Source organism: Anomaloglossus baeobatrachus, chromosome 9, assembly GCF_048569485.1.
Source record: "Anomaloglossus baeobatrachus isolate aAnoBae1 chromosome 9, aAnoBae1.hap1, whole genome shotgun sequence".
Taxonomy (NCBI): domain Eukaryota; kingdom Metazoa; phylum Chordata; class Amphibia; order Anura; family Aromobatidae; genus Anomaloglossus; species Anomaloglossus baeobatrachus.
Genome location: NC_134361.1, coordinates 232,914,347 through 232,939,427, shown reverse-complemented (window position 1 = coordinate 232,939,427; position 25,081 = coordinate 232,914,347). Strand labels below are relative to the sequence as shown.

Genomic DNA, 25,081 nt, shown 5'->3' with positions numbered 1-25,081 from the left:
ACACTGCATGTCACACCAAATGAGGATCATGAGGTCAAAGGAACTGCCCAAGAAGCTCAGAGACAGAATTGTGGCAAGGCACAGATCTGGCCAAGGTTACAAAATAATTTCTGCAGGTTCCTCAAGGCACAGTGGCCTCCATAATCCTTAAATGTAAGAAGTTTGGGACCAGCAGAACTCTTCCTAGACCCGGCCGTCCAGCCAAACTGAGCAATCGTAGGAGAAGAGCCTTTGTGAGAGGGGTAAAGAAGAACCCCAAGATCACTGCGGCCGAGCTCCAGAGATGCAGGAGGGAGATGGGAGAAAGCTCCACAAAGTCACCTATCACTGCAGCCTCCACCAGTCTGGTCTTTATGGGAGAGTGGCCTGACAGAAGCCTCTCCTCAGTGCAATACACATGAAAGCCACATAGAGTTTACAAAAAAACACATGAAGGACTCCCAGACTATGAGATATAAGATTCTCTGGTCTCATGAGATGAAGATAGTTCTATTTGGTGATAATTCTAAGCGGTATGTGTGGAGAAAACCAGGCACTGCTTCCTTCCTAATACCATCCCCACAGTGAAGCATGGTTGTGGCCGCATCATGCTATGGGGGCAGGGACAGGACGACTGGCTGCAATTGAAGGAAAGATGAATGTGGCCAAGTGCAGAGATATCCTGGAAGAAAACCTCTTCCAGATGCTCTGGACCTCAGACTTGACAGAAGGTTCACCTTCCAACAAGACAATGACCCTAAGTACACAACTAAAATAACAAAGGAGTGGGTTCACAACAACTCTGTGACCATTCCTGACCGTCCCAGCCAGAACCATGACCTAAACCCAATTGAGCTTCTCTGGAGAGACCTAAAAATGGTGACCACCAACGTTCACCATCCAACCTGACGGAACTGGAGAGGATCTGCAGGAAGAATGGCCGAGGATCCCCACATCCAGGATCCCAAGAAGTCTCATGGCTGTACTAGCTCAAAAGGGAGGGGGCTTCTACCCAATACTGAGTAAAGGGGCTGAATACTTATGACCATGTGATATTTCAGCTTTTCTTGTTTAATAAATTTGGAAAAATTTATAAATTTCTGACAAGATGGGGGTAGAGTGTACATTAGTGAGGGAAAAAATTAACTTTTCTGAATTTACCAAATGGCTGCAATGAAACAAAGAGGGAAAAATGTAAAGTGGTGTGAATACTTTCCATACCCACTTTGTGTGTGTGTGTATGTGTGTGTGTATATATATATATATTATATAAAATTTTGTAATATGAAAGGGTAAAACTTATGGATTACTGGTGATACGACCTGACGACCAAAACCCCCAACAATCCAGGAAGCTGCATAGAACCCCATCTTCACGGGGCGGAGGGGGAGCATGTTCTCCACCACCCTATTCGTTCTCTCATATAATGAAGGTTTCTTTGTCGCTCCATTGGGAGACCCAGACAATTGGGGTGTATAGCTACTGCCTCCGGAGGCCACACAAAGTATTACACTTTAAAAAGTGTAACCCCTCCCCTCTGCCTATACACCCTCCCGTGCATCACGGGCCCATCAGTTTCATGCTTTGTGTTGAAGGAGGCACACATGCACACAAGCTCCACATTTTAGTCAGCAGCAGCTGCTGATTATATCGGATGGAAGAAAAGAGGGCCCCCCACAGGGCCCCCGGCATGCTCCCTTCTCACCCCACTGAGTCGGCGGTGCTGTTAAGGTTGAGGTACCCATTGCCGGTACAGAGGCTGGAGCCCACATGCCGTTTTCCTTCCCTATCCCTTAGGGGCTCTGGGAGAAGTGGGATCCTAACCGGTCACCATTCACTGGAACCGGGCTCCCTCCGCAGCCCCTGGGGGAATCTGACGGACAGGAGCCTGGATATCATCAGGGACAGGCTTCTCCTTCGGGCCCAGTCTCACCCCTTGAGGCGCCTCACGCGCTTCCTAGGGAAGATGGTGGCAGCAATGGAGGCAGTTCCTTTTGCGCAGTTTCATCTGCGTCCACTCCAATGGCACATTCTCCGCAAATGGGACAGGAGGTCGACGTCCCTAGACAGGAACGTCTCTCTTTCACTGGCAGACAAAGCCTCTACTCAGTGGTGGCTTCTTCCCACTTCTTGGTCGAAAGAAAAATCCTTCCTGCTCCCATCCTGGGCTATGGTCACGACGGACGAGAGTCTGTCAGGGTGGACAGCGGTCTTCCTCCACCACAGGGCTCAGGGAACCTGGACTCTGACAGAGTCCTCCCTTCAGATCAATGTTCTGGAGATAAGGGCAGTGTAGCTAGCCCTAAAGTCGTTCCAGCGATGGCTGGACGGCAGGCAGATCCGGATACAGTCGGACGACGCCACGGCGGTCGCGTACATCAACCACCAGCACAGAGCTCTGGCGGCGGACGCATCAGTTCAGGACTGGTCGCAATTTCGACTGCCTTATGTATTTCCTCCTCTGGCGCTGCTGCCCAGAGTGTTACTCAAGATCGGATCCGACTGCCGCCGCGCCATCCTCGTCGCTCCAGACTGGCCGAGGAGGTCGTGATACCTGGATCTGTGGCACCTCACGGTGGGTCGACCGTGGGCACTCCCGGACCGACCAGACTTGCTGTCTCAAGGGCCATTTTCCATCTGAATTCTGCGGTCTTCAACCTGACTGGGTGGCCATTGAGTCCTGGCTCTTAGCGTTCTCAGAGTTATCTCTATCACGCCTTTCGCAGAAGGTGGTCTTCCTAGTGGCAGGCACATCACTTCGGAGAGTGTCTGAGCTTGCAGCGCTGTCATGCAAAGCCCCCTTCCTGGTGTTTCGCCAGGATGAGGTGGTTCTGCATCCGGTCCCGGATTGCCTACTTAAGGTGGTATCCCCTTTTTCTTCTCAATCAGGATATCTCCTTACCTTCTTTTGGCTCTCATCCAGTTCACAATTGTGAAAAGGATTGCACTTGTTAGATCTCGGGAGAGCACTCCGACTCTTCTTTTCGCACACTGCGCCCCCGCGCCGTTCTGATGCGCTCTTTGTCCTTGTCACTGGCCAGCGTAAGGGGTCGCAGGCTTCCAAGTCAACCTTGGCTCGGTGGATCAAGGAACTGATCCTTGAAGCCTACCGTTCTTCTGGGCTTCCGATTCCTTTAGAGCTGAAAGCCCCTTCTACCAGAGCCGCAGGGGCATCCTGGGCATTGCGTCACCAGGCTACGGCTCAGCAGGTGTGTCAGGCGGCTACCTGGTCGAGTCTGCACACTTTCACGAAACACTATCAGGTGCATGCCTATGCTTCGGCAGATGCCAGCCTAGGTAGGCGAGTCCTTCAGGCGGCGGTTGCCCACCTGTAAGAGGGGGCCGTTTTTTCGGCTCTTTTTATCGAGGTATTCTTTTACCCACCCAGGGACTGCTTTTGGACGTCCCAATTGTCTGGGTCTCCCAATGGAGCGACAAAGAAGAAGGGAATTTTGTTTACTTACCGTAAATTCCTTTTCTTCTAGCTCCTATTGGGAGACCCAGCACCCGCCCCTGTTCCCTTCGGGCTGTTTGTTCTTTTGTGTACACATGTTGTTCATGTTGAATTGTTCTTTTGGTTCATGGTTTCAGTTCTCCGAACATCCTTCGGATTGAATTTACCTTAGACCAATTTATAAGTTCCTCCTTCCTGCTTTGGCACCAAAACTGATGGGCCCGTGATGCACGGGAGGGTGTATAGCAGAGGGGAGGGGTTACACTTTTTAAAGTGTAATACTTTGTGTGGCCTCCGGAGGCAGTAGCTATACACCCAATTGTCTGGGTCTCCCAATTGGAGCTAGAAGAAAAGGAATTTACGGTAAGTAAACAAAATTCCCTTCTTTGGGGTCCAGCAGGGTCTGCTCCTCTCATTGTGTGCAGTGAATCAGCCGTTATGGGTACAACACTGCCATCTAGTGGACACACGGCGTATGTCACCTAGAACGCGTCACCATCAGGTCCCTAGACTGTATAAGAACACTGCCACCTGGTGGACAAATAGTAGAATTCATTTTTCTATTTATTAGATTTGCATCCTGTCAATCAAACACTTTCGGCACAGGTTTGGCCCACGACTGGTAGATGATGGAATATTTTACTTGGACTGGTGTGTTTTTTTTTTTTTGTTTTTTTTTTTGGTGTTGTTGTTTTTTTTTTATGCCAGAATTTGCAGCAAGTGTCTTAAAGCCATAGATAAATTTACCTTGTGTGACTCTCTGAAGCCTCGGGTGACTGTAGTACTTACTAGTGGTGTCTCTCATACGCAGTTCTTGCACATCCGACCAATATACAGTATTAGTGGTTCTTGTATCCTGGGGTTTGGAGAGTCGACACCACAGAGGTAAAGATTGAGCTGGGGGGGGGGGCATGGTTATCGGCACCCCCAGCCAAAAAATAGCAGCCTGCATCCACCTGGAATTGCTGCATCCATTAGATGCGACAGTCCCGGCACTTTACCCGCCTCTCCCGTTGCCCTGGTGGGGTGGCAATCGAGGTAATAAGTGGTTCATGTCAACTCACAGCTGCCACAAAGCCCTAGATTACTAATGGTAGGGTTTGGAGAGGCAGCAATGCAGAGGTAAAGATTGAGCTGGAGAGACCCAAGCTTATTGGCCTGCCCCCAGCCTAAAAATAGCAGCCTGTATTCGCCCGGAATTGCCGCATCTATTATATGCGACAGTCCCGGCACTTTACCCTGCTCTTTGTGACTGTTCTGGTGTGGTGGCAATTGAGGTAATAAGAGGTTAATGTCAGCTCACAGCTGCCACTAAGCCCTAGATTTGTAAAGAGGGCTTTAAAGAGGTAAAGATTGAGCTGGGGAGGCTCATACTTATTGAGGCCCCCTTAGCCTAAAAATAGCAGCCTACAGCCGCCTGCAATTACCGCATCCATTGTATGCGACAATCCCGGCGCTTTACCTGGCTCTTCCTGTTGCCCTGGGGTGGTGGCAAGAAGGGTAATAAGGGATTCATGTCAGCTCACAGCTGCCACTAAGCCCTAGATTACTAATGGTAGTGTTTGGAGAGTCAGCACCACAAACGTATAGATTGAACTGGGGAGACCCATGCTTATTGGCCCACCCCAGCCTCAAAATAGCAGCCTGCAGCCACCTGGAATTGCCGCATTCATTATATGTGACAGCCCCGGCGCTTTACCTGGCTCTTCCTGTTGCCCTGGTGCGGTGGCAATTGGGGTAATAAGGGCTTCATGTCCGCTCAAAGCTGCCACTAAGCCCTAGATTAGTAATAATTAATTAATACTAATTTTATTCATTTATATAGCGCTATTAATTCCACAGCGCTTTATATACAATGGCAACACTGTTCCCATTGGGGCTCACAATCTAGAGTCCCTATCTGTATGTCTTTGGAGTGTGGGAGGAAACGCACGGGGAGAACATACAAACTCCTTGCAGATAGTGTCCTTGGTGGGATTTGAACCCAGGACCCCAGCGCTGCAAGACTAAAGTGCTAACCACTGAGCCACCACAAGACTGCAGCGCTAACCACTGAGCCACCGTGCCGCCCTGTAATAGTAATAGAAGGGTTTGGAGAGTCAGCACCAAAAAAGGTAAAGATTGAGCTTAGATACAGGACAAATTTTTCCCTTTAATTACAGAGTGCAGCGTTCAGGATTTGTTTTTCTCAATCCCTTTAATTACAAGTGGTCTGCGCTAAACATTTCCTCTCCCAAATTAAACCGGGTGAACAGTGAGAAATATTGACCCCACGGTACAAGGAGAGGACGTGTGTGGCGGTATAAAGACACAATCATTAGTCAGTTTATTTTTCTTATTTTTTTTCTGTTTTTTCGCACTTTTTGCACACACAGCTGATATGTGTCCCCGCTGCCGATGACCCCGGCTACACAGGACTCGCACCGTAATGCTTCCGTTGCAATATTAATTTAGCCGGACAATAGGACGCCGCCTGCGCCTCCACACACGGCTTTTCAAAGAGACCCAGACACCAAGCAAACCCTTGTGTCTCTTTAATTATGTATTAGCTGCCTGGGCTGGCAGCTGGGGCCGCGCGCTGCATACGCCACTGCTGGTTTTAATCCCTTTAAAAAGCAGTAGAAAGCGATGGATGCGTGACTGCTCTCCCCTCCCCCCGCTCCCGAGCCTGGAGGTACAGCCATCCCCTGCCAGCCATTACTCAGCCGGTCTCCGCTCCACCAGAGGGACGGAGAAGCCAGAGCTGGCCATAATGAGCCGCCCATGGCTGGAAGGCTGGTGGCCATGTAAATCACCGCCATTGTTTAACAGAAAGACTCGCTCCCCGCGACTCTTAATTACAACGTCAGGCCGCAGCCGCCACAGCTGGATCCTCCGGAGCCGCGGCCGAGCACCAATTATACACCGAGGCCCGGCCACCGAGGGGTTAATGGACCCAAAATACAAACCTGGTCCGACATGTAGAAAACCCCAATCATACATCATCCCATATCTCTCTCTCTCTCTCTTATTTCTACATATGTTGCTCTCGCGTTCTTTCTCGCTCGCGCTCTTTCTCGCTCGCGCTCTTTCTCGCTCGCGCTCTTTCTCGCTCGCGCTCTTTCTCGCTCGCGCTCTTTCTCGCTCGCTCTCTTTCTCGCTCGCTCTCTTTCTCGCTCGCTCTTTCTCGCTCGCTCTCTTTTTCGCTCGCTCTCTTTTTCGCTCGCTCTCTTTTTCGCTCGCTCTCTTTTTCGCTCGCTCTCTTTTTCGCTCGCTCTCTTTCTCGCTCGCTCTCTTTCTCGCTCGCTCTCTTTCTCGCTCGCTCTCTTTCTCGCTCGCTCTCTTTCTCGCTCGCTCTCTTTCTCGCTCGCTCTCTTTCTCGCTCGCTCTCTTTCTCGCTCGCTCTCTTTCTCGCTCGCTCTTTCTCGCTCGCTCTTTCTCGCTCGCTCTTTCTCGCTCGCTCTTTCTCGCTCGCTCTTTCTCGCTCGCTCTTTCTCGCTCGCTCTTGCTCGCTCTCTTTCTCGCTCGCTCTCTTTTTCGCTCGCTCTCTTTTTCGCTCGCTCTCTTTCTCGCTCTCTCTTTCTCGCTCTCTCTTTCTCGCTCTCTCTTTCTCGCTCTCTCTTTCTCGCTCTCTCTTTCTCGCTCTCTCTTTCTCGCTCGCTCTTTCTCGCTCGCTCTTTCTCGCTCGCTCTTTCTCGCTCGCTCTTTCTCGCTCGCTCTTTCTCGCTCGCTCTTTCTCGCTCGCTCTTTCTCGCTCGCTCTCTTTTTCGCTCGCTCTCTTTTTCGCTCGCTCTCTTTCTCGCTCGCTCTCTTTTTCGCTCGCTCTCTTTTTCGCTCGCTCTCTTTCTCGCTCGCGCTCTTTCTCGCTCGCGCTCTTTCTCGCTCGCGCTCTTTCTCGCTCGCGCTCTTTCTCGCTCGCGCTCTTTCTCGCTCGCGCTCTTTCTCGCTCGCGCTCTTTCTCGCTCGCGCTCTTTCTCGCTCGCGCTCTTTCTCGCTCGCGCTCTTTCTCGCTCGCTCTCTTTCTCGCTCGCTCTCTTTCTCGCTCGCTCTCTTTCTCGCTCGCTCTCTTTCTCGCTCTCTCTTTCTCGCTCTCTTTCTCGCTCTCTCTTTCTCGCTCTCTTTCTCGCTCGCTCTTTCTCGCTCGCTCTCTTGCTCGCTCTTTCTCGCTCGCTCTCTTTCTCGCTCGCTCGCTCTCGCTCGCGCTCTTTCTTTCCCTCGCGCGCTCCCTTTCTTTCCCTCGCGCGCTCCCTTTCTTTCCCTCGCGCGCTCCCTTTCTTTCCCTCGCGCGCTCCCTTTCTTTCCCTCGCGCGCTCCCTTTCTTTCCCTCGCGCGCTCCCTTTCTTTCCCTCGCGCGCTCCCTTGCCCTCGCGCTTTCGATCTAGCTCTCTAGCTTTCTCTATCAAATTCAAAATAGCTTTATTGACAGGACCAAGTACACGTTGGCATTGCCAAAGCAAGTGGTAAAAATGGAGATGAGGATAGAGGCTCATCCAGCGTGGGGGGGGATGGAGGTCCATGACATTTCAGGCTCCTCTGTCTGTAGCCAGTGCACGTTCCTCTTCCTCCAGTGGTATCCGCAGTTTCTCTTCTTCCTCCATGGAGTTGAAGACTGCGATTAGATCAGTCTCCTGAAGTGTGTCCCTCATTGCTGATTATTTGGGGCTCCTCAGCAAGAAGTCTCCTCATCCTCCACGGCCTCCTGGGGGCACTGCAGGCACAGTCTGATCTCTCGGGGCTTGTAGTTCTGTCGGTGCCGCCCGGATTCGATGACTGTGGGTGCTCAGTCTGTCCCGGCTCAGAATCTGACACACTCTACCTATCTCTATCCCTCTCTCCTTCTCTCCTATCTCTCTCCATCTGTCTATCTCTTCGGTCTCGCACGTGACGTTCATGGTACAGACTGGCCGGGGGTCTCCTATATGAGGTTGTTGAGTTTGAGGTCAGGAGTGGCCCACATCTGGCCCGAACATCATGGACTCTGTATTCAAAGTGAAAGTCATACCTGTGATGTCGGCCTTCTCCAGACAAACCCTCATCTGCAATCCCCACCGCCGTCACATCGGAGAGGTGGCATCTTGTATGGTACGGGCAAGAAACAAGCCGGCATGGCACATTACTGAGTTTGTGTCTCCTTCCCCCGCAGGTGATTGTGAAGCTGATGGCCGTACTGGACACCTTAGATCGCTGGATCGATGAAACGCCCCCTGTCGACCAACCCTCCCGTTTCGGCAACAAGGCTTTTCGAACCTGGTACGCCAAGCTGGATCAGGTGGGCACCACAGGAGCCATTCATCAGCTGTAATACTGTATGTGAAGCCACATGGAGGGGTCTAATGCCCGGGCACCAGTATATGAACAGTACAGACGGCCTATATATAAAAGTTTGGGTACCCCTCGTCAAACTTACTTCTATTTTGAACAGTTAAATAAGTTGAATAAAGTTTTCAGACCTTAGCTAGCCTATCAGGTTATGGCTTGTTCACTATCATCGTTAGGAAAGGCCAGGTGATGCAAATTTCACAGCTTTCTGTGCCAAAAAGATAGCAGCCAAGGGTTCTTGTAAGCAGCTGCCTAGCACTCTGAAAATTAAAATGGTGGAGGCCCACAAAGCAGGAGAAGGCTATAAGAAAATAGCAAAGCATTTTCAAATTGTCCTTTCCTCAGTTCAAAATGCATTTAAGAAATGGCCGTCACCAGGAACAGTGGAGGTCAAGATAAGGTCTGGAAGACCAAGCCAAATTTCTGTGAGAGCTGCCCATAGGATTACCCATGCCCATTGGAGAGGGGTCACAGGAGGCAGGGCACTGCTTTGTGCTGTGCTGTTGGCACTGCTCTCTATGGCAAGGCTCTGTGTGGCGGGCATCGAGGCTCTGTGCGGCGGGCGGGCAGCGAGGCTCTGTGCGCCGGGCGAGCAGTGTGGCTCTGTGTGGTGGATAGCGTGGCTCTGTGTGGCGGACAGCGAGGCTCTGTGTGGCGGGCGTACAGCGAGGCTCTGTGTGGCGGGCGTACAGCGGGGCTCTGTGTGGCGGGCGTACAGCGAGGCTCTGTGTGGCGGGCGTACAGCGAGGCTCTGTGCGGCGGGCGGGCAGCGAGGCTCTGTGCGCCGGGCGAGCAGTGTGGCTCTGTGTGGTGGATAGCGTGGCTCTGTGTGGCGGACAGCGAGGCTCTGTGTGGCGGGCGTACAGCGAGGCTCTGTGTGGCGGGCGTACAGCGAGGCTCTGTGTGGCGGGCGGGCAGCGAGGCTCTGTGTGGCGGGCGGGCAGCGAGGCTCTGTGTGGCGGGCGGGCAGCGAGGCTCTGTGTGGCGGGCGGGCAGCGAGGCTCTGTGTGGCGGGCGGGCAGCGAGGCTCTGTGTGGCAGGCGGGCAGCGAGGCTCTGTGTGGCGGGCGGGCAGCGAGGCTCTGTGTGGCGGGCGGGCAGCGAGGCTCTGTGTGGCGGGCGGGCAGCGAGGCTCTGTGCGGCGGGCGGGCAGCGAGGCTCTGTGCGGCGGGCGAGCAGTGTGGCTCTGTGTGGTGGATAGCGAGGCTCTGTGTGGCGGGCGAGCAGCGAGGCTCTGTGCGGCGGGCGGGCGGGCAGCGAGGCTCTGTGCGGCGGGCGAGCAGTGTGGCTCTGTGTGGTGGATAGCGTGGCTCTGTGTGGCGGATAGCGATGCTCTGTGTGGCGGGCGAGCAGCGATGCTCTGTGTGGCGGGCGGGCAGCGAGGCTCTGTGTGGCGGGCGGGCAGCGAGGCTCTGTGCGGCGGGCGGGCAGCGAGGCTCTGTGCGGCGGGCGAGCAGTGTGGCTCTGTGTGGTGGATAGCGTGGCTCTGTGTGGCGGATAGCGAGGCTCTGTGTGGCGGGCGAGCAGCGATGCTCTGTGTGGCGGGCGGACAGCGAGGCTCTGTGTGGCGGGCGGACAGCGAGGCACGGGCCATTCTGAAGATGTCTGCAGTAAGTTCTTCAAATAATGGTGCCCAGAGTCGGTGTGTGCGCAGATGGAGCTCTCGGCTCGAGCTCTTATCTGCACACACGCCGACTCTGGATGCCATTTATCTGAACCCCGCACCTCCGACATCTTCAGAATGGCCCGTGCCTCACCGCCTGCAGCATCGCCGTACTCCAGCATCGATCCTGCCTCCATGTGACCACGCTCCACCACCGCTGCCGCCCCCTCCGGTAACACACCACCACATTATAAAAAAAGGACCGGATTTTTTTTATATATATATATATATAATATATATATAATATATAATTTTTTACCTTTTCTATCTTTAAATTTGAGGTGCGTCCTGTAAAACGCCAAATACGGTTTATATTTGTACTAGTAAATGCTGTGCATCTGCCGTGTGTGTATGATTGAGATATATATATACCATGCGTCTACCAGGGTTCTCATGTGATGCGTGTGCCATCAGATGCCCCTTAGGTCCCTTTCCCCATACTCCAGAACCTATATTCCTGCCCCATCCATGATGTCTAACCCCAGAATCTTCCATTTAGGAGGCCGAGAATCTCGTTTCCACGGTGATCCCTCCTCATCTGAGCGCGGCGGTGCCCGAGGTGGCCGTCTATCTGAAGGAATCTGTGGGAAACTCCACCCGCATTGACTACGGCACAGGTAACTTCCACCGGCGAGACGCCCCCTATAGGACATAGTGGTGAGAGAAGATGAGGCTTCTGCATTAATCCGTCGTCTCTTTACATTCTCTCTTTATAAACATGAGTATCTGTAACACGGGGTCAGCGTCGTCACTACACAAAACCCATGCGATGCGGGCGGCACGAGGGTCCGGGCTGTGGTGGAGCTGGCCTGCCATTCTGCGTTGGGCCACTAGGGTGCCCTGTTGCTGCGGCTGTGCTCGGTGCCTGCGGTGGTTTCTCCGCGCCGGAGCCCACTTCTTCCTGTGCTGTCATTTCTTTCCCCCTCTCCCTTACATCATTTCTTGTTCTCTGTTAGTCACTCCAAAACGGTTTGTGTCTTGTAACTCCACGGGGTGACAGCATCGGCCGCACGTGTTCCCGGGGCTGCGGAGCGATGCTGCTCGCCTCACGTACGCAGCCGGTGCCGTCCGTCTTTCTGTACCTTATTTTTAACCTTTGCAGCTCTAAGCTTAATTCTCTCCCCGGTAGGTCGCTTTCACAATCCCATCGGACACTCCATGGTATAATATAGGAGGTGGAAGGCGTGCACTGACATTGTGCATCCTTCTGTGCCATCTGGTAGCTGGGAAGGGGTTAAAGGCCATTAAAAGGAGCTATTTGAGGCACAGGAACTGGAAGTTTTGAGAGGGGGGGAAGGAAGCTGGAGAGGCAGGAAAGTGAGGGGGTCTATAGGCAACAAGTCCTGGATGTACACCATGTCCACGTACATCATAGCGGCCATGAAAGTCATCTAAGGCAACTGAACTCTACTCGTCAGAGGCGACTCCGTCACTCATCATGGTGGCCAGCGTCGGATGCCATGAGGGTGAATCAGTCCTAGATGGAGTCAGGCGGTCTGGCTCCTCCGGACGAGTCTATATCTACAGCACAGAGTCGGTTTGTCTATTGTCACCACTGCCCCCTACTGGCCTGAACAGCAACACTCAATGACTTTTGTGCATATTTTTATTACTTTGTCTTGTGTATTTTTTTTCGCTCTTTCCGTAAGCATATACCCCCCGATGCCACCACCCTTAGACGTCCATACAAAAAACAAAACATAATAGTCCATGAAGCTAAAAAAAGGACACTGATATATACCAAGAGGACACTGTCTGGTGAATGGGATCCTGGGATCCTATCAGTCCGCAAACGCCGAGGGACCGCAGATCGGAGACCGCCGTCCTCACCTGTTCCGTCTTCTTCCTTAGGACATGAAGCCGCCTTTGCTGCGTTCCTGTTTTGCCTGTGTAAGATTCAGGTCCTGCAGGCGGACGACCAACTCGCCATCGTCTTCAAGGTGTTCGACCGGTAAGAGAGAGGCAAAGTTGGGTGTTCGACCGGTAAGAGGCAAAGTTGAGGTGGTGGCTTAGTCTGTGGTGGTCCCTATCCCCCCTGGATATTATATGTTGCCCCCCCTCCTAACTCTTTAGGGTTGTGCAGATTTCTCCTTTTCTGTTTGCTTAGATTGTAAGCTCTGAGGGCGCATGTCTCATAAAGTTCCTGCATACTGGAGACACGCAAAATAAAGCAGATATCATGGGGGGGCCGACATCTTTTCGGGCCCCCATTGAAGGAAACTACATGTATTTCCTTACCTGATCAGACCACGTCCTCTCCAGCACCCCCCTTCATTCTTGCCCGATTTGTCACCTTCATTCGCACATGCCCACTGCAGTCAATCACATGCAAAGGTCACATCTGGCCAGTGATTGACTGCAGCGGTCACGACCAAGGCAGCAGCGCTGATGAGGAGGGATTGATTAATATAGGCAAGTACTAAAGGAGTTTTACATAACAGCGCATTAGGGTGAATCTTTCTTCTGCTCCTCAGGTACCTTGAGGTCATGAGGAAACTGCAGAAGACGTACAGGATGGAGCCCGCCGGCAGCCAAGGGGTCTGGGGCCTGGACGACTTCCAGTTTCTGCCTTTTATATGGGGCAGCGCTCAGCTTGTAGGTAAAAAGTCCATGATTGTAGGACATGACTACGTGGTAGATGGAGCCACGGGCGCTCTTGCATGCTGTCGGTGGTGGTGTGTAACATGAGGTCATTGTTTCTGCAGATCACTCCACCCTGGAGCCCAGGCATTTTGTTGACGACAAGGTGGTGAATGAGAATCACAAGGATTACATGTTCCTGGAGTGCATCCTATTTATTACACAGGTGAGCAATATGGCCGCAGACGTGAGTATGTGACACTGCGGTTCTTAGGTGGTACGCAGGCGAGCACCCTTGCCGCAGACAGTCTGTGCCAATGTGCACTCGTGTTGTCCGGTCACGTCTCCGGCGAGAATCGAATTCCCATCGGCATAGTCTTCGGAATAAATATGGTCGACCCAAGGCCTGTAGACATCTTGGCCGCAGACCTGAGTATGCGACACTGCGGTTATTAGGTGGTGCCACGGGGTAGCACGCTCACCGCAGACAGTCCGTGCCAAGTCTAGGATTTGGTTGGAGTGGTCATATGCTCTTGTGTCGTCCTGTTACGTCTCCGGCAAGAATGGAATTCCCATCGGCATAGTCCCCGGAATAAATATGGTCGTCCCAAGGCCCTGTAGACATCTGGCTGCAGACCTGAGTATCTGACACTGCGGTTCTTAGGTGGTGCCGTGTGGACACCCTGGCCCCAGACAGTCCGTGCCAAGGCTAGGTTTTTGTTGGAGTGATTATGTGTGCTGGTGCCGTCCTGTCACATTGGCATAGTCCGCAGAAGAAATATGGTCAACCCAAGGGCCTGTAGACATCTGGAGCAGGAGGGCAAACACTGTCTTAATCCTCCGGGGAGCTCGAATAACTGGGATTACCATAAGGGTAGGCTCACGAAATCCGGCCATACTTGTACTATCGTTCTTCCCACAGCCCCCTTCCCCACCTACGTCATTGGGGTCTTCTTACGCAGCGCAGGAGCCCATCAGCGTCAGATTTCGGTGCAGTGTTTTGGGTTTTTCCTCTTTTATGTCGTAATGGAGTCTCTCTGAAAACTGCACCCACATGGTTAAAGGTTAACGCACTCATTCATTTCACATGTCGTAAGACCGAGGGGAACTCCACCGGTTGGGTGAGGCCGAGCTGCAAGTTCAAACGGTTAGCCTGTCACTGCGTGCTGGGACTTGTAGTTCTCCCTAAAGGGTATACAGACCTGGGGTTTACTCTGCACTGCAGCCCCCTATATAGGGAGGTGATAGAACAGAGAGAACCCATAAGTCAGGGACCATGACGCCCCCCTGGATAGCACAGATGAGAGATCTATCCCTATAGAGAAAGGTCCATCCAGGGGGTCACGGACACGACCTCTGCAGGCAGACACCAGTGACTATTGCACTACTAGCACTATATGGCAGCTGCAGACCACGCCGTATCCCTCCCTTCTCTGTAATGGAAATTTTTGCTTTGTGGACTGGTAGATTTCCATATAAAAAGTAAAATAAACTTGTGGCTCGGAGCTTATGTATTCAGGAATTCCTATATAATATTGCATTTAATCTCCGCCAGTTCCATCAATGCTGCCAAATTGTGCCCTTAATTGTGGTCCCATTTTGTTCTTTTTTCGTTTCGCCCTTTCCATGCTCTTTAGTTTTAATACTTTTACATTTGGGTGGTCTGATATGAAGAGAAAGCTATTGCAAAGTGTCACTTCGGAGGACCTGGGCCATCTATACATTGCACTGATCGCACAATGGGAAGGGTGTAATGCTGCTTTTCACCTCTGGAGGCGCTGCAGGGAAAAGGAACGCTTGTTCCTGATTGATTGGATCAACTTAAAAGGGTATTCCTGATTGCTAGAATGTGGGTCTTGATTAGCATAGATGTAGGTTTTAGTCATTGGATCAACTTTAAAAGGATATTCCAGCCCAAACAAGTTCTAGGTCCCCTATTCATTGGATCGGTGTGGATCCACTGATTGCTAGAATGTGGATCTTGATGATTTGCTAAAATGTGGTGATTTGCTAGAATTTGGGTCTTGATTACCAGCACCGTGGCTCATTATTTTGCATCCAGCTATCCAAATGGATGGAGATTTTATTTGCTTGTGTGGGCTTCCTATGAAATTTAAAGGGATTTTCCATTGTGAGACATTTGTAGCATATCCTGTAAAAGTGATATCAATGTCCAACAGATGCAGATTCCCCAATAACTGGACCTTGTCGCTGACTACCAGGAATGGAGAGACGGCCGACCACGCTTGTTCGACCCCCTAATATATATTTCTATGGCACTTTTTAAGGGGGTTGTGCAATCTGTAGGTGACATGGGTGAGTGTCTGGGAAATGAGGTGCAGTGATCGTTAAGGGTGGGAAGGCTGCTCGCTAGACCCCCAGTAGGAGATTAGGTACAGTACTCTAAGCAGTGTACCGGGCTGATCGTTTACGGGGGAAGGCTGGTCGCTGGACCCCCAGTAGGGGATGAGGTGCAGTGATCGTTTATGGGGGAAGGCTGGTCGCTGGACCCCCAGTAGGGGATGAGGTGCAGTGATCGTTTATGGGGGAAGGCTGGTCCCCCAGTAGGAGATGAGGTGTAGTAATCGTTATGGGGGGAGGGCTAGTCGCTGGACCCCCAGTAGGAGATGAGGTGCAGTGATCGTTTTGGGGGAGGGCTAGTCGCTGGACCCCCAGTAGGAGATGAGGTGCAGTGATCGTTATGGGGGGAGGGCTAGACGCTGGACCCCCAGTAGGAGATGAGGTTCAGTGATCGTTTTGGGGGAGGGCTAGTCGCTGGACCCCCAGTAGGAGATAAGGTGCAGTGATCGTTATGGGGGTAAGGCTAGTCGTTGGACCCCCAGTAGGAGATGAGGTGCAGTGATCGTTTTGGGGGAGGGCTAGTCATTGGACCCTTAGTAGATGAGGTGCAGTGATCGTTATGGGGGGAGGGCTAGTCGCTGGACCCCAGTAGGTGATGAGGTGCAGTGATCGTTATGGGGGGAGGGCTAGTCGCTGGACCCCAGTAGGTGATGAGGTGCAGTGATCGTTATGGGGGGAGGGCTAGACGCTGGACCCCAGTAGGAGATGAGGTGCAGTGATCGTTATGGGGGGAGGGCTAGTCGCTGGTCCCCCAGTAGTAGATGAGGTCCAGTGATCGTTATGGGGGGAGGGCTAGTCGCTGGTCCCCAGTAGGTGATGAGGTGCAGTGATCGTTATGGGGGGAGGGCTAGTCGCTGGACCCCAGTAGGTGATGAGGTGCAGTGATCGTTATGGGGGGAGGGCTAGTCGCTGGACCCCAGTAGGTGATGAGGTGCAGTGATCGTTATGGGGGGAGGGCTAGTCGCTGGACCCCAGTAGGTGATGAGGTGCAGTGATCGTTATGGGGGGAGGGCTAGACGCTGGACCCCAGTAGGAGATGAGGTGCAGTGATCGTTATGGGGGGAGGGCTAGTCGCTGGTCCCCCAGTAGTAGATGAGGTCCAGTGATCGTTATGGGGGGAGGGCTAGACGCTGGTCCCCCAGTAGGTGATGAGGTGCAGTGCTCGTTATGGGGGGAGGGCTAGTCGCTGGTCCCCCAGTAGTAGATGAGGTCCAGTACTCTAAACAGCGTACCGCTCTGCTCATTCACCGCCTCATTCCGGCGGGAGCAGATTTCATCTGACCGTTGGGGTGGGGTGCTGGTTACCGGATCCCCACCGATCTCATGGATCAATCATCCATCGTTAGGTCCTGGACAACTCCTTTAACAATGGTCAGTAATGAAATTAGACAGTCCAGGGACTGAGGTGAGGGATTAAAATCTGTGTACAGCGCTACTGTATGGGTTTAGCCACCGACTCCCACCAATCTCATGGATAAATCTATTGTTAGGTCCTGGACAACCTCTTTAACAACAGTCCAGGGACTGAGGCGAGGCATTAAAATCTGTGTACAGCACTACGGTATAGGTTTAGTCATTTCAAGGGATTGTCTGAAATTTAAAAATGACAACAGAAAAAGCAAATAGACACTGACTATATAATATATATATATAACGTATATCTCCCCGCACGTGTCAGGGGGGGCAACACAAGCGTCCTGTGACATAAAGGCTATGCATATATAGGGATTTGAGCATAGCGGGTTAATAAAAGTGCACAAAGGATGAGATCAGAGAAGTTTGGGAATGAGCGAGAGCGGTAATTGAAAGGCGCAGAGCATTGTGCTGCGCTCGGCTCTGCACAGGCTCCGCTTCAATCTGCCCTTCTAAATTTGGAGGAGATTTTTTTTTCCCTCTCGGAGAAGGGAGGGTTCGGATTTCTGCTGGAAGGGAAGGAACTGACAGGAAGGGGCTGCTCTCATCTCTCCCTCTCCCCCTCCTCTTACTGACTGAGGAACCATTTACAAAAGGCTCATTCTCTGGGGAGAGCAGAGTCAGGAACGCAGAGCCTGTGAGTAATTTCCTGCTCAATATGGCTTCTCTGACTCATACAATCCCCCCGAGGTTACTGCAGGATTGGCGCTCCCCCTCGCTCCCCCTCGCTCCCCATCATGTGATGTCTCCGGATCTTTTTCTCCGCCGTCTCTCCTCATCTCTTTTGGATTTTTTTTTATTTTTTTATTTTATTCTTCTTTTTTTTTCATTTATTTTTTTAAAAAAAATTTTATACGCCGCTATTGCAGCGAAAGCGTCATTGTTTACAGCCACATGTGGCCGGGCGCGGCGCCCTTGCTGCGCGCGTCCCTGATTTAAGCTCAACAAATCGTGCCGGCTTTATCAGATATTCGAGGGGGGCGTAATCGCTGCCCCTATAGGGTTAAAGTATCTGCCTGAAAACAGCACCACCACTTGGACTGTGTGATATTGCAATAGATATAGATATATATATACGTTTAGCTATATAGATATAGCGTCATTTTTTTTTGTAACATTGCAGTGGGTCGTACCTCTGTTGCTCTTCCTGGAAATGTATGAATTAAGGCAGTCCCCCCCTTCTCCAGTTGTTGTCAGAGGGGGAAGGATTGCACCTCTGTTGCTCTTCCTGGAAATGTGTGAAATAAGGGCAATGATGACGCTCCCCGCCCGAGGCATACCTCTTTTGCTCTTCCTGGAAATGTGTGAAATAAGGGCAATGCCCCTCCCAAGGCATACCTCTGTTGCTCTTCCTGGAAATGTATGAATTAAGGGTAATGCCCCCCCCAAGGTGTACCCCTGTTGCTCTTCTTGGAAATGTAAAATTAAGGGCAATGCCCCCCCTCCAGTCGTTATCAGAGGGAAAGGGTAGTACCTCTGTTGCTCTTCCTGGAAATGGATTAAGGGTAATCTCCTCCCCCCCCCCCAAGGCATACCCCTGTTGCTCTTCCTGGAAATGTATGGATTAAGGGCAATGCCCCCCCCTCCAGTTGTTATCAGAGGGAAAGGGGTGTACCTCTGATGCTCTTCCTAGAAATGTATGAATTAAGGGCAATGCCCCTTTCCTTTCTAAGGACTACTTCTGTTGCTCTTCCTGGAAATGTATGAATTAAGTGCAATGCCCCCTCTCCAGTTGTTATCAGAGGGATGGGGGCGTACCTCTGTTGCTCTTCCTAGAAATGTATGAATTAACAACTGGAGACAGAGGGTCGGGGCATATCCACAGACAGTAATTGGACAAAAGTGTATAAGGAAACTCCCCCAAGTTGGCAATTTATTTAGCTTCCAGGAGGGATAACAGAGGAATGGGGAATACAAGCAGGACAGATGAAAAACACTAATTGGGCTGAGTTGTAATACTACTCATAGACAAGAGGGACGCTGTTTTTAATTCCCCCCCCATCTCGTACAATCCCCCTTAAAGGGTTATTCTTGCGCCGCTTGAGGGGAGCGGCGTCAACGACATCAGGGTTTAGCTGAGTAGTTTCGGGGGCCTCTAGCACTCCTGATTTTACCAGGGAACCAATCTGATAGGATCTAAACATGGCAGACATAGTTTGGTTCTTAAAAAGAGTTGTCGGGGAATGCCGATATCTGACGAGTTGTCGGGGAATGCCGATATCTGACGAGTTGTCAGGGAATGCCGATGTCTGACGAGTTGTCGGGGAATGCCGATATCTGACGAGTTGTCGGGGAATGCCGATATCTGACGAGTTGTCGGGGAATGCCGATATCTGACGAGTTGTCGGGGAATGCCGATGTCTGACGAGTTGTCGGGGAATGCCGATATCTGACGAGTTGTCGGGGAATGCCGATATCTGACGAGTTGTCGGGGAATGCCGATATCTGACGAGTTGTCAGGGAATGCCGATATCTGACGAGTTGTCGGGGAATGCCGATATCTGACGAGTTGTCGGGGAATGCCGATATCTGACGAGTTGTCGGGGAATGCCGATATCTGACGAGTTGTCGGGGAATGCCGATATCTGACGAGTTGTCGGGGAATGCCGATATCTGACGAGTTGTCGGGGAATGCCGATATCTGACGAGTTGTCGGGGAATGCCGATATCTGACGAGTTGTCGGGGAATGCCGATATCTGACGAGTTGTCGGGGAATGCCGATATCTGACGAGTTGTCGGGGAATGCCGATATCTGACGAGTTGTCGGGGAATGCCGATATCTGACGAGTTGTCGGGGAATGCCGATATCTGACGAGTTGACGGGGAATGCCGATATCTGACGAGTTGACGGGGAATGCCGATATCTGACGAGTTGTCGGGGAATGCCGATATCTGACGAGTTGTCGGGGAATGCCGATATCTGACGAGTTGTCGGGGAATGCCGATATCTGACGAGTTGTCGGGGAATGCCGATATCTGACGAGTTGTCGGGGAATGCCGATATCTGACGAGTTGTCGGGGAATGCCGATATCTGACGAGTTGTCGGGGAATGCCGATATCTGACGAGTTGTCGGGGAATGCCGATATCTGACGAGTTGTCGGGGAATGCCGATGTCTGACGAGTTGTCGGGGAATGCCGATGTCTGACGAGTTGTCGGGGAATGCCGATGTCTGACAGGTTGTCAGGGAATGATGAAATCTGATAAATTCTGTTACCGTTTTGTGTATACAGCACTCATGCGCATGTGTATACAGCACCTATGTCTCTATGGTTGCTCCCTCTGCGCAGAGTGGAAGAGTCAAACAGAAAGGAGTAGGCTACACAATCTGACTACATGCAGGGTTTGTTTGTGGTCTGTAACCATGGAGACACATAGGTCTGCATGGGAGCTGTGTACACAAAATTCTATTGGATCAATTCTACCATTCCGCCTCATGATGGCAGAGGTGGACAGAGGCTTTAACAAACTAAATCCTCATTTTTGCAAGGAAGGAAATTGTATGTATTAAAGGGGTCCTATAATGGGGGAAGGGAAATTGCATACAATCAGAGAATGCAACCAAGACCACCCACAGATCCACTGTACGCCCTCCCATCCATGAGCTTAGAGGTTCTGGATCATTGATTTCGGGGGTCCGGTGTCAGTAGGCCGCCATTACTACTAGTGGTGTGACCCTGAATACAGCAGCCCTTTCATTCCTGGGATTTATGGGGGGTCTCGGCTCAGTCACCCCCCCCCCCCCTCCACAGTGGACATGTTGTAGGGACTTGTCCAGTCTTTCATGTTTGTGATTTTTCCCTTGATAGTGTAAGGAATCTTCAATTTTCACCACTGCATCATTATTTCTCTTCCAGATGAAGACCGGCCCCTTCGCAGAACACTCCAATCAGCTATGGAACATCAGCGCCGTCCCGACCTGGGCCAAAGTCAACCAAGGCCTCATCCGCATGTACAAAGCAGAGGTGAGACCCCCAAAGCTGCCCACGCACCTCAGATGGCACTCTATTCCCAGCATGCTTTTCACAGCGCTCTGCTGCCAGCGCTCTACTGCCAGCACTCTGCTCCCAGCGCTCTACTGCCAGCGCTCTGCTGCCAGCGCTCTTCTGCCAGCGCTCTACTGCCAGCGCTCTGCTCCCAGCGCTCTACTGCCAGCGCTCTGCTGCCAGCGCTCTGCTGCCAGCGCTCTGCTGCCAGCGCTCTGCTGCCAGCGTTCTGCTGCCAGCGCTCTGCTGCCAGCGCTCTACTCCCAGCGCTCAGAAGGGAGATGGGGGAAATCATACTGCTCTCTGAAAAAATAAGCAGCTGCCGGAGGTGTCTGTCAGCGGCTCATTTTCCCTGAAAACAAAAGGATCAGGTGCTTAAATCGAACCAGTCTGATCCTAATTACCGCCATATTGGAACACACTTTTTATACTGCAAACCTAAAGAGGTTGGGGTCAGATACTTAAATCGAACCAGTCCGATCCTAATTAACTACCGCCATATTGTTGGAACACGCATTTTATAAATGCAACTTAAAGGGGTTGGGATCAGGTGCTTAAATCGAATCGAACTAATGGACCCATGCATTGGATGGCCATTTTGGCAGTTTTATTGCAGTGTTCGAGGAGGTGGGAGAGTATGGCGGGTAACCCCATACAGCGTCACAGGCTGTGAAGGGACAGAATCCCCAGCAGCGCAGAGTATTTCAGTAGAGAAAGTGCTTGTATGTGTTGTAAACCGAGTCTCTGGGATAATTAATGCACCGGAGCATAGGAGATGGCAGCCGGATCCGCGTACAATACTGACCCCAGTGATTTTTGTTACGAGGGTCGTCCGCAGCGATGTTTGTACAGGGTTACTCTGTGGTTTTCTCTGACCGCAAGGAAACGAAATGTAAAAACCTTACATCCGCTGCATCAACCACAAAACCTACAGTCCGCGACGTTGTGATGTAGCGCGCAGCAGAGGTGTGCTGTGCTGCCATGAATGCAAAGGGGGTAACTGCCAATGAGGCGCCGCTGATCTCTAGGGGAAAGGAAGGATCAGGTAGGTTATAATCCAAGCAAAAATCCGTGTCGTAGCGTGTATGGCGGCACAGATAAAGCCGCCGGTCTCCTGGTCCGACAGGGTTCCGTATATGAACCCCTTGTGGTTATTTTGGCCTTCAGAGGGGGGGATGGCAGGAGATCCGTACCCCTCAGTGGAGCAGGGGTTAATGTATCTGGGTTCTGTTACCACAGGCTTGTTTGTTAACCCGTGAAAGGGGCGAGCACATGTCCTGAATAGAATTACTGAGGTGAAAAGTTCCTGGAGCTGTGAATCAGTCCTTCCTCCCCCCGCCGCTGCCGGCTCCACATCCTGTGCTCGGATCCACCCACATACCTCTGTAATCTGGGAGCCAGTCTCTTGGAAGTCTGCGCTGTCTCCTTCCTGCTAAGAAGGCTCTGTTCCCGCTCGTCCCTCCGTGTATACAGAGGCCCGGTGCCGGGCAGAATCAGCGGGGTCCACCCTGAGCAATGCCGGGGCGGGGGGCACCGGGCACTAATTATTATTATTATTTATTATTATAGCGCCATTTATTCCATGGCGCTTTACAAGTGAAAGAGGGTATACGTACAACAATCATTAACAGTACAAGACAGACTGGTATAGGAGGAGAGAGGACCCTGCCCGCGAGGGCTCACAGTCTACAGGGAATGGGTGATGGTACAATAGGTGAGGACAGAGCTGGTTGCGCAGTGGTCTACTGGGCTGAGGGCTATTGTAGGTTGTAGGCTTGTTGGAAGAGGTGGGTCTTGAGGTTCCTCTTGAAGCTTTCCACGGTAGGGGAGAGTCTGATGTGCTGAGGTAGAGCGTTCCAGAGTATGGGGGATGCACGGGAGAAATCTTGTACACGATTGTGGGAAGAGGAAATAAGAGAGGAGCAGAGAAGGAGATCTTGTGAGGATCTAAGGTTGCGTGCAGGTAGGTACTGGGAGACTAGGTCACAGATGTAGGGAGGAGACAGGTTGTGCATGGCTTTGTATGTCATGGTTAATGTTTTGAACTGAAGTCGTTGGGCGATGGGAAGCCAGTGAAGGGATTGGCAGAGTGGCGAGGCTGGGGAGTAGCGAGGGGAGAGGTGGATTAAGCGGGCTGCAGAGTTTAGGATAGATTGGAGGGGTGCAAGAGTGTTGGAAGGGAGGCCAGAGAGCAGGAGGTTGCAGTAGTCGAGGCGGGAGATGATGATGGCATGCACTAATGTTTTTGAAGATTCTTGGTTAAGAAAAGCACGGATCCGGGAGATATTTTTGAGTTGTAATCGGCATGAGTTGAAGAGGGCTTGGATGTGTGGCTTGAAGGATAGAGCAGAGTCGAGGGTTACTCCAAGGCAACGAGCTTGTGAGACTGGGGTGAGTGAGCAACCATCAAGTTTGATGGAAAGGCTTGTTGGAGGAGGTGAGTGAGGAGGAGGAAAGACAATAAACTCTGTTTTGTCCATGTTAAGTTTTAGGAATCGTGCAGAGAAGAAGGATGAAATAGCAGACAAACATTGTGGTATTTTGGTTAGTAGAGAGGTAATGTCAGGTCCAGAGAGGTAGATCTGTGTGTCATCGGCATAGAGATGATGCTGGAAGCCGTGGGACTCTATGAGCTGTCCCAAGCCTAATCACCTCTTATGTTATTTACCCCAAAAATGCAAGACCCCACACATCCACACATTGCACACACAGCCCATTGATATCTATAGGCACTATGTAATTCATTATTTCCCCAGTAGGAGATTCTTCATAGACTAATTGCTGAGAGTTTGTGACCTATCAAAGGGGTTGTCTCATTTTAAATGGGTGACAAGCAACTCCTTATTAAAAAAAATGTTAAGCCTGTAATTTACAGCTCGTTACCTAGGTTGTGGCCACCACTGCAGACTATCAGAAGTGGCCATTTCCTAGGGAAAAGTGCAGCGCTTTCATGATCTTTGCTAAACAGCTTGTAAGCGCTAGCCTGGATTGGGCCATATGTTAAGCCTGTAATTTACAGCTCGTTACCTAGGTTGTGGCCACTTCTGCAGATGATCAGAGGAGGCCGGTTTCCTTGGGAAAAGTGCAGCGCTTTCAAGATCTTTGCTAAACGGCTTGTAAGCGATGGCCTGGATTGGGCCATATGTTAAGTCTGTAATTTAGAGCTTGTTGTCTAGATTGTGGCCACCACTGCAGACGATCAAAGGTGGCCATTTTTCCTAGTGAAAAGTGCAGCGCTTTCATGATCTTTGCTAAACAGCTTGTACGCGCTGGCCTGGATCGCGCCATATATTAAGTCTGTAATTTACAGCTCATTACCTAGGTTGTGGCCACCCCTGCAGTCGATCAGAGGAGGCCGGTTACCCAGGCAAAAAGTGCAGCGCTTTCAAGACGGGTGCTGTTTTCATATCATTATTATTGCTATATTTGCATCTATGCAATAAAGGGAACCTGTCATCACGCTGAACATGGGGTCTGATCTGCAGGGGGCGGTAGTCTGATCAGCTCCTCCTGCTCTCTGAGAAAGGATTTAGTATAAGGTATACAATTCATTGAAATCCTTGGTGTTGCATGTAGGAGTCCAGAGAGCGGTCCTTCTGGTGATTGACAGTCTTCCTGTTTGAGTCTTGCATGCAGATATATCTGCTGTCAATCACTGAGTAGGACCGCCCACCGGACTTATTTTTTGAATCCCTGATGTTTTGTATGTATGAGTCCAGTAGGCGGTCCTATTCAGTGATTGACAAGCTTCCCTTTTTGACTGTGCCTGCAGAGATAGCTGTCAATCATCGAGTAGGACTGCCTACTGGACTCCTACATAGAAACACCAGGGACTTCAAAGAATAAAATATCAGTCCAGTGGGCGGTCCTACTCTGTGATTGACAGCTATCTCTGAAGGCACAGTAAAAAAAAAGACTGATTACTGCATAGGACTGCCCACTGGACTCACTTTATTCTTTGAGATACCCAGTGTTTGTATGTATGAGTCTAGTGGGCGGTCCTACTCAGTGATTGACAGCTATCTCTTCAGGCACAGTCAAAAAAGGAAGACTGTTATTCATGGAGTAGGACCGCCTACTGAACTCATAGGTGTTTGTATGTATGAGTCCAGTGGGCGATCCTGCTCAGTGATTGACAGTATTCCCTTTTTGACTGTGGCTGCAGAGATAGCTGTGAATCATCGAGTAGGACCGCCCACTGGACTCTTGTTTTATTTAATGCTTAAAAGTCGTATTGATTCTTTTCCAACAAATCCGCCTATAAATCAGTTCAGGTCCTTCTTTTTACCAAACTATCCACAGATCGGACTCCATGTGCAATGTTTTGTGTATACAGGTCCTCTGCAG

At 51.3% G+C, this 25,081-nt stretch overlaps 1 protein-coding gene across 5 annotated transcripts in view; it reads left to right on the top strand.

Annotated features, from left to right (window-relative positions):
• Nucleotides 1-25,081, top strand: part of PTPA (protein phosphatase 2 phosphatase activator) — an 80,368-nt gene that overhangs the window by 17,153 nt on the left and 38,134 nt on the right. For all 5 annotated transcript variants that reach the window (XM_075324766.1, XM_075324768.1, XM_075324765.1 and 2 more), the window contains exons 4-9: nucleotides 8,556-8,681; nucleotides 10,893-11,010; nucleotides 12,245-12,344; nucleotides 12,868-12,992; nucleotides 13,099-13,199; nucleotides 20,606-20,713. In XM_075324766.1, coding sequence (XP_075180881.1) covers nucleotides 8,556-8,681; nucleotides 10,893-11,010; nucleotides 12,245-12,344; nucleotides 12,868-12,992; nucleotides 13,099-13,199; nucleotides 20,606-20,713 — 678 coding nt within the window. The remainder of the gene's footprint in view (nucleotides 1-8,555; nucleotides 8,682-10,892; nucleotides 11,011-12,244; nucleotides 12,345-12,867; nucleotides 12,993-13,098; nucleotides 13,200-20,605; nucleotides 20,714-25,081) is intronic.